The sequence below is a fragment of the Kryptolebias marmoratus genome, linkage group LG1 (genome assembly GCF_001649575.2).
Source record: "Kryptolebias marmoratus isolate JLee-2015 linkage group LG1, ASM164957v2, whole genome shotgun sequence".
NCBI lineage: Eukaryota > Metazoa > Chordata > Actinopteri > Cyprinodontiformes > Rivulidae > Kryptolebias > Kryptolebias marmoratus.
Genome location: NC_051430.1, coordinates 13097978 through 13106960, shown reverse-complemented (window position 1 = coordinate 13106960; position 8983 = coordinate 13097978). Strand labels below are relative to the sequence as shown.

Genomic DNA, 8983 nt, shown 5'->3' with positions numbered 1-8983 from the left:
AAAAACTCAACACAAACATGGCTCAGCTTGGAAGGCTGATCTTCTCCGTTCTATCCCTTTTTAATTGTTACTGAAACACTCAGACAAAACACAGGAAAGCAGTGTTTTTATTTCAAATGAAAATGACAGCGCTACAAACTGTGTGCTTAACACACAACTGAAATGTTCTGTCCACAACAATTATATGACAACCAAGCTCACATTTAACTACTTTCAGAACAAGGATTTATATTAAAAAACAAAAAAGGATGAACGGCGGTCTGTCTTGCAATCACTGGTTTCATAATGGAGACAGGCGGTTACAGCTGTCACCCCAAACCTAGGTTTAAATTGCTGACATCATACGTCAGCCCCTAGCGTCCAGTTTCGAGGGACTCGGGTGCTCCTTTGCACCTGGACGCACCCCGATGCGTCCAACGCCGTCGCCGCACCTCCCTCCACAAGTTCGCCCGACTGCAACAGTCGCAGCAAATATCAGACCCGTTGTGCCAACTTTGTCTTCAGGTCTCCATGGCATCAGATGGAGAGTCGTTGGGGTTTTTTGAGGGGGTTTTTGTTTGTGAATCGTCACTGGGATCCTCCAGCAGTGAGAGATTGAGCTCAGGTAAGGGGACCCTCCAATACTGGAAGGAGTTGTAAATGCTGTCTTCAACGGGAGCGTCTTCTGCTGTCTGTAAGAAAAGATAAAAAGAAACGCAAAAACATCTAATTATTTTACTCGAGATTAAATCAAGTCACATCTGTCACACACAAAAAAGATGTTTGTCATTGCTGGATTCGCAACATGCTCAATTGTGAGTAAATAGTGACATCTAGTGGACATTTACACTCATTACATTAGAAGTTGCTTTCCAAACGAGGCAAGTCCATCATCTCTGTGCTCTTTAACTGATGCCATAATGTGACCTACTTTATCATTAGCTGTGGATCTAACAGGTTCGGAACCACGGCTGTCCACTCTGGGTTCTTTCTTCTTGCTCGTGTCCGAGCAGGACACGCTGCGACGGACCTGGAAGCTTCCAGAAACCTGCTCCGTCGAAACATCCGCTGCGAGCTTCTTCGAGGCGCAGAGCGAGCTCATGAGACGAGGGCTCGTTTCTCCCGGCTTCTCTTCGTTTTCGAAGTAGTGCGGTCTTTTTCTGCAGCGACCTCCCAGCAAGGCTAGCAGGGACGGCGGACTCACAGCCCCGCTGGTCGGAGCCGCGCTGCTCTCCAGCCGCATGTCAACACCGCACAGCGGCCGGCAGAGCTTTCTTTTACCGGGAGAGTCGAGCAGCAGCGGGTTCTCGGCGCGCCTCTTGGCCATCGAGCTCAAATCTTTCAGGGCTTCGGTGCTGCTGCTACTGCGAAAACTACTTTACTGCGATGCGTGCAATATCAGTCGCGAAAAAAACTAAAAACCGGAAGCAAAATTCTTATTCACCAGAAAGAGCCAATCAGAAGTGAGCGCTGCTGCCTTAAGCCCGCCCACAACCCCTATACTTCCGGTGGCGGGCACATTTATTTTCACTGAAATACATGGAAACCTCAGCGTTTACAAAAAGTTGGCAAAAAAAGGAATAGGAACGATTTATTTACGCAAATAACTTACAGAAACCCATGTTTTCAAAACGTTTGGCTTTATTTCAAAGTATGACATCAAAGCAGAATAATAGAAAACACGCACGTACAGCTACACAATTTTTTGCCTCAAAACTGAAAGGTGACTGACAGGCAAAAGACTTATTTAGTCATTGGCACCAAGAGAATAAATACAGTTCAAAATGTTCAGTCCTACTTTTATTTACACACATATATTGTGGCAAAGAAAGTTAACGAAGTAAAAAGTAAGGCAAACTCTTCATTGCCAACCCTCCCAAAAAATGCTAAGTTATAGGCCTATTTCAGGGTAGGTGTTTTGATTTGAAAGGTAGGGAAATTGCAGATGTATTAAAGAGGGCTGCGTTCCACTACTGCAGCTGTGAATGATGGTTAATCTAATCTAAAGAACAGAATATCCTGTGAATGGACTCCAGTCATCGTAAAAGCACCTGTGTCTTCCCTACACTACCAAATCAAAATTGGTCTGTTTCATATTTTTAAAGAAAACACAATACTGCAATATTTTATATCACATTCTACAATATTGCAGCCTGCATTTATGTGTTCAGGTTATTCCAAAGAAACTCAAGCACTTGAGCGTCTTTCTCAGGGAGACTCTAAAAGGATATAATTATTTGAAATTTTGGGAAGGAGACTTTTTCCATTTTGTTTCATGACAATCTAATCATCTCAACAGAAGTCAATGTTTGAGCTCCTCTAATAAAATCATTTTGTTGACAAATAAATAAATAAATACATCATGTCACGTTAGTCTGTTGCTGTATTCTTGCCGCGATGACTCAGCAGCTGGGGAATAGTTTCGTTGTCGCTCGTCGTCTTGACCGTTAAAGTACAGCTCGTTAGGTTTTCGTGCAACAAAGAAGACACAGTCGTAGACGTATCGCAGCATAGAGCGGTCGTTTTCTGTGTAGGTGGTCTGCATCGACTCTTTCTCCACCTGCAGGAAAAACAAAAACAGCTCTGCAACCATAAAGACAAACATGAGGTCACAAAAATGAACTGAAGCTCTGGTTTACCTCAATTAGGAAGCCCAGCTTTACTATCGCAGTCCTTATGTCTTCATAGCTAAGTTCAATGGAGAGCTCATTGGCCATGTTCTCAAAGTGATACAGAAGGGGACCTTAAAAACATCAAACATTTGTTACAATTTGTAGACCAAAAATGATTGGATTTTAAAATAAAGAGTGCCACACATTGTGATTCCACTGAAAAATATTTTTAAAACAAGCAGTGACGTTATGAAACTTTTCATTTCACTGAACATTTTCAAAATCAGGTAAAGCATACATACAGTAAAATACCAATACACCTTTCTTAAATACATAATATTTATGTATCACTATACAAAATAACCAACTAGTAAATATCAAGTTCAATACAACATCAGTTAACATATGGTACTTGATGTATTGTAATAAAACTATAATAAAATGCAAAAGCAGTGTGGAAAAAAACGTATCCCTTCTCCAGAGTTAGGAGGGTACAAAGCAAGCAGGTGAAGCTAATTATATGCAATCAATTAAATACAACTGAACTTCTCTTGTTTCTTGAAGATGATTCACTTCTTGTTCAAAAGGCTTCTTCGTGTCTGACCTGAAGGAGCGTTTTGGATGAGAGGTGAAACGTCTTCAAGAAACAAGAGAAGTTCAGATGTCTCCTGTTTAACCACTTAGGATCATCATGACCTAGATGACAGATAATCTATACCAACATACTCAATTAAATAATTATCACAACATCCAAAGTTTTACAATTTACTGATCTGCAGTAATTAAGAGTCTTAAAAGGCAATCATTGCTGCCTTTAAATCTGGGATATTTGTCAAGCAGATTAACAGTTTGGGGTCCATCATTCTGCAGTAAAAGAGATTATTTACAAGGAAAATATTCAAGACAGCTGACTTGAATACAAGTTCTCCAAAAGAGGATGTCCCAGTGAATTCAGATCATACAGTACTCAGCCAAAAAAAAACAAAAAAACAACAACAACCAAAGGGCTACAGGCCAGACGAAGTTCATGAAGAAAAAGAGAAAAACTATGACTTGTTTGGAAGGGTTGCCAGGACTATGGCAGCTCAGTTTAGGTGTGCAAAGTTATATCTGGAAAAACTGCAAGACTCTAAAACATTGTTTGACCATAATGCACATCGGTATGCTTGAAGCAAGCCAAACACAGAATACCAGTACAAATGTTTGCATATCAACTGTTTATGAACCGGACAACTCCATCTGACCTAAAGAGAGCTGTGCATTAACTCGAGCTCGTCAACATCAATGATCTGAACCAAGGCTGTAAAGAGGGGCAATGTCAGAGGGTGATAAGGTCTTACGGACGCTGATTACTTCAAGGTACTGAAAACTAGTTCTATAGGATGATAAAATAAGGCTTGTTATAATTTTTTGACATATTGCTTTTGCATTTTGATGCCTGTCATAAATCATAAGTCTTTAGAACTGAAAGGAAGATGTTTTCATTTTACAATGACTGCAGCTACAATTAATGCAGTCTGACTCACTTTTTTTTAAATGTGTAGCACAGTAGCTATTATGTTAACGAAAGCAGACTCACCTAGGTTGATCCATACACCTCCAGGCTTAAGAATCTTCCAGATGGTGTCCACATAATCCAAGACATTATGAGCTGTGTCAATAAAGAAGCAGGTTGCCACACAGTCCCATGACTCTGAAAGAAACACGCAATAACAATTTCACTTTTAAATACAATTACTAAGGGACTCAAATATGTGTAATTAATTAAGACATTCCATTTTACCCGAGTCAGTCAAACACATCCTCTTTAAAGACAGTGTACTGATATATATATATATATATATATATATATATATTTAGATTATGTGGAATAATCTCTACCTAATATTCTCTTCCAGGTGTGTTCAGAGTTTGACTGCACTCTGGGTATAAGCTGTAACATACCTGGGTCGTTGTAAACTTCCACAAAGTCCCCTGCTACCATGGAGAAGTCTGAACTTGGAGGCAAGCTCTGGGGGTTAACGTCTGGGAATCTGATTGGTCGGGTTTGGTCGGAGGATTTCTTGTTGTTGCTGAACTGGTGAATCCAGGGATACAGGGTCAGAGAGTTCACCTCTTCACACCTGAATGAAGAAGTTCAAAGAGATGAGCTAATGTGGAATAAGCAATACCCTGCAGAGCCCACAGTAAGAGTTTCACTGCCAGACACAATAGCTGGGTTTACATAATATGCAACAGTTTGTCTTGTGATGATAAACAGATACATTTACTAATTTAAAATAAACTTTTATGGGGAAAAAAATGATGCAAAAATAAATAACACAGTGTTACCTGTTGAGAACAAAGTTTGAGGAGAAGAGCATAAAGAAGCTCCACTCGTTGCCCTGACACATGTAACCCAGCTGAGCTATCTCCCAGGCTAGGCGGCCAAGCCCAGCTCCCGGAACCAGCACGCTCACCTTAGACACATCACTGATATAATAAAATGCACAAAATGCACATATCACATAGAAAACACTGAGTAAATCATACACACATTTTAAACACAAGATGCTTTAAAAACCTAAGCACAACGAAAAGAAGTTAGTGTGTTTTACTACAATATGTTACTGCTATCAAGTGACTAAGAAGGCAAAACATACAGCATCAATGTGCAAATCTGTGTAGCCATGCATGTGTTTATCAAAGTGTTTGTGTATAATTCCTACTATTGGTCCATTGGGAAAAGTCTCTGTATCTCTTGAACTATGGGTCTGTAGCAGGTGTCTCTCTCAGCCTGGCCTGCTTCACTCCAGTCTCTGGCAAACTGCTTTATGGTGGATTTCAGCTTGTCCATGTCAAATGTGGAGGATGAACGCACCTTCCTCGGATCCTCCTGCTAAAAGAAAGAAATGCGACAAAGCTCAATTACATTTTCAGGTACAGTATAAACAATAACATTAAATACTTTTAACATGCGGTGTTGGATCTGTGTGTGTGTGTACACTGCATCTGCTCCTGGTATAAGTAAAGTCTTACCCTGTCACCATACTCCACGTTCTCAAACATGTGGAGGCTGTTGTGAACGATGGCCTCCAGAATCTCCTGATTGTGTTTGGCGCACTCTTTGACCCGGGCCAGTTTGGGCAGAACACCCGGCAGCAAAGCCTGGTGCCTTTGTGAAAGGCTCCAAAACTGAAGCTCTGCTCGTTTGATCTGCTCCTGGACATGGAGTCTAAGAGAAAAGAAAAACACGACAGAAAGAAACACTCAAACTGAAATACTGCCAAATAATGTAGCACACTTCTAGCTCTCAGCCCCGTATGTGTCCTATGTCTTCTCTGCGTAGTTACAGATGTTGATGCATAAACACTAAAGCACTCAATACCAGTCGGCGGTTATTTTTCTGTTTCTGTCATGATTTTTGATTTGCAGCTCCCCCTTCAACTTTGGATAACACCCATACAACAATCTACAAAAAATTGTGTAGCTCCATCTGCAATAATTTGCAATGACCTTTGGTGGCAGTATACTGCATACCCTTGACAAAATTCACATAAAACAGTGAAAAAAAGATTTCCACATAGATAACAATAAGATTTTAACAATGTGAGTGGGGAAAAACCCAGCCCCTGATGGGAGATCCATAACTATGGCGTATTTAACAGTAGAAATATCATTCAAAGTTTAAACAGGTTGGGGAAAGTTGAATTTGCATTTTAATACTTTAAACAGTTTTGACAAAATCAAATGATTAGGTTTGGAGATTTTAATTTTAATTTTACCAAAACGTTTTGCTCTTAATGTTACAATGTCATGAACTACCTTTTAAGCTGTCCAAACTTTCCTCTTACTCCCACAAATCTTACACTTCTTGTACAGATTATAATTAAAATATAGGCATTTTCCTCCTCTTTTGCCCACTCTGTCTCATTGCTTTGCGACTCCACAGAGTTCACCTAACCAAACTCTCATTGACCTTCGTTGTACCTGAGCTCTGAATTATCTCGTCAAACCTGGAAGTGAAAGATGTCTCAGTTATTTCTTATATGGTATTTCCATCTTTTTGTCTCAAGGACTCAAAACTGATATCAGGGAGTGAGACAAAGGTGTGTGATTTCCATGATAACCATAATGAGCTGCTGACAGCAACTTTATTACTATTATTTTTGTATCTCGTCTGTCTTAATGTCTCTTATATATCAAAACGTAGACATTCTGCTATGTCTTCAGTTGACACAAAACTTCAAAATTCGTCTTTAAAGAAAAAGTCGAAGTTAATTTGGATTTTAAGCCAAGTACTAATGTGAATCCTTCAATATTTTCCTTCTGATATTTTCTAATTTAATTTGTTGGTGCAGGACAAAAAGAAACGAGTCCATGGAGTAAATAAACTATCCCGTTTAAGACACGTCTACTCTACTTTGCAAATCAGATAGCAATGAATGCCTGAATAAAACCTGCAGTTATCTGAGCTAAGAAAATAACAAAAAGCATATTACGATATTCTGCCAACTAGTAATACTGCCTTTCTCGTTATTAAAATAAAACATTTCTTCTACCTGTAAAACCTAAAAGCATCGATAATTCTCCAAAAATGCTGCCTTTCGAGCTTGGCCTCCTCTTCTGGGCTGTATTTTATTCTTTTTTTCTGAAAATGCTCTCCACATTGTGCCCCTTCTCTTCGCGTTTCTGCCATGTTTGAACCGAGCCCACAAAGAGCCAATCAGAACGCGCCCGACTTCTTCCTCGTGAGATTTAAAGACTTTCAGCAGATTAAACTCTAAAAGGTGCGCTGCTCCCACCTAAAGGTTAGTGATGGTACTGCAGTTAGGAGCGCTGAAACAATACCAACCAAACGTAACCAGAACATAAATCGAATGATTATACAACCATGTGAAAAATATTTTCACATATATTATATGAGGAAAAGAATGAAAAATTACTTGTTTCACCTCCTCAAGCAACCCTGTTTAAAAAAAATAATAATGCATACAATACGACCCTGGCAGCAAACATATTGGAACAGAAAAATATGCTCAACGTTTTATAACATTGGTTTAAACCTAAAACAGAACTATGCTATTTAAACAAAGCTTTTTGTTTGTCTATCTGTTTTTTCTTTGTTTATTTTTGATTGGATCTACCCTAACTGTCACAACAGAGGTATATTTTTGTAGTGGTCTGACATACTTTCCAAACAGTTAACACTCGTTTCCCACCAAATTATCAAAAACAAGATTTCTTTATTATGAAGCCATAAAGTCTAAGAAACAGCACCAGAGACCCTCACCAATTAGGGATACTTTTTAAAAATTCATCAACCACTCAGTCATCAGGATCAAGTCAGTAGTAAAATAATATATAACACTTAGGGGGGAAAAAAATACAGTACTGTAAAAAAAGAAGCCTCTGTCCTTTACATTTGGCTTACAAGAAGCCACCTATCTTGTAATATTTTAAAGTGGTCTTGATCAATAGTTTTCTAGATCTTCTGAAAGTCTCTCAAAACCTTTTTTCAGACTTTGATGGCTTTTTCTCTCATTCTCAATACTCTCACTCTCGTTTGACTCTTTTTAAGCCCTCTAATTGTTTGTCCATCAGTTTGTTTAGGCTCACATTAAATAATTTGCTGTCAAGTAGTACAAGAACTGAACAGAAAACAAGTGTAAAAGCAGCCATCTATTGATGAAAATCGCCTTAGGATTCAAAGAAACTTTACTGTTTAGAAGCAAAATTGTAAAAAAAAGGATGTAGTTTAAAATCTTTGCTTAGCCTAGTATGTTTCAGTTTCATTGAAGCAAATTTATTATTATATACAAATACAAAAGTGAATGCTTACTGCTAGTATCTCCTTATTGTATCTGTCCATGTATTTATCAAAGAAGACACCAGGTAACAATGTCTTTTCTTTGTATTAAATGTTCACAGCAACAGCTGTGCTTGAAAGAAATGTTTCTCCATCAGAGGTTTGGGAGATGGAAGGCAAACTCTTTGTTGGCTGAAGTCACCAGGGCTCTGTTGCTGCTGCTGTCCACGGTGGTGTCCTGAGTTTCCTTGACATGGCCTACATGGTGATGACCTCTCCCCAAGCAGACCACTGCTGATACGATCCAGAGAACCACGGCTGTACGCATTATGGCGATCTGAGACAAAGGTTCAAACGGACAGTGTTTATTTGGGTTACACAATGTTTGCCACGGCAGTACTCATGTAGAACATCACCTAAAATAATTCACTCAGTTTGTAGATTCTATTAGTTTCTTTGTAACATCACAGTTTTAGCAAAAAACTCAATCTGTTGTACTTAACCTACAGTATCTGTGTGTAGACAGCCCTGTTGGCAAACCTGTGGTGTTTTGGCTGCTTTGAGTAATATCTGATCAAATCTTTCTCACACACAATCTTCACTG

General features: G+C 39.2%; 2 protein-coding genes across 3 annotated transcripts; both read right to left on the bottom strand.

Moving 5' to 3' along the window:
• Positions 1-89: 89 nt before the first annotated feature.
• wu:fa19b12 (uncharacterized protein LOC560551 homolog) lies at positions 90-1413 on the bottom strand. The gene is made up of 2 exons (XM_017417188.3): positions 911-1413; positions 90-671 (listed from the first exon to the last, which is right to left on the bottom strand). Exons 1-2 carry the CDS (start codon positions 1304-1306, stop codon positions 501-503), a joined length of 567 nt encoding a protein of 188 aa, XP_017272677.1. The 5' UTR covers positions 1307-1413; the 3' UTR covers positions 90-500.
• A 187-nt stretch (positions 1414-1600) lies between these two features.
• On the bottom strand, positions 1601-7285 carry carnmt1 (carnosine N-methyltransferase 1). 2 transcript variants are annotated; one of them, XM_017417186.3, is made up of 8 exons: positions 7133-7285; positions 5610-5805; positions 5300-5469; positions 4923-5063; positions 4536-4714; positions 4171-4284; positions 2619-2722; positions 1601-2539 (listed from the first exon to the last, which is right to left on the bottom strand). In XM_017417186.3, exons 1-8 carry the CDS (start codon positions 7267-7269, stop codon positions 2345-2347), a joined length of 1236 nt encoding a protein of 411 aa, XP_017272675.1. In that variant the 5' UTR covers positions 7270-7285; the 3' UTR covers positions 1601-2344. The 2 variants fall into 2 exon arrangements, with proteins under 2 accessions (XP_017272675.1, XP_037831443.1); XM_037975515.1 differs by having other exon boundaries at positions 5300-5466.
• Between the last annotated feature and the right edge of the window lie 1698 nt (positions 7286-8983).

Coding starts and splice junctions, on each gene's coding strand:
- carnmt1 (XM_017417186.3), bottom strand. CDS start 7,269: ATGGCAGAAACGCGAAGAGAAGGGGCACAATGTGGAGAGCATTTTCAG. Junction 5,470..5,609: donor ACGTGGAGTATGGTGACAGG/GTAAGACTTTAC, acceptor TCTTTCTTTTAG/CAGGAGGATCCGAGGAAGGT. Junction 4,285..4,535: donor GGAAGTTTACAACGACCCAG/GTATGTTACAGC, acceptor TGTTTCTTTCAG/AGTCATGGGACTGTGTGGCA.
- wu:fa19b12 (XM_017417188.3), bottom strand. CDS start 1,306: ATGGCCAAGAGGCGCGCCGAGAACCCGCTGCTGCTCGACTCTCCCGGT. Junction 672..910: donor GATCCACAGCTAATGATAAA/GTAGGTCACATT, acceptor CTTTTCTTACAG/ACAGCAGAAGACGCTCCCGT.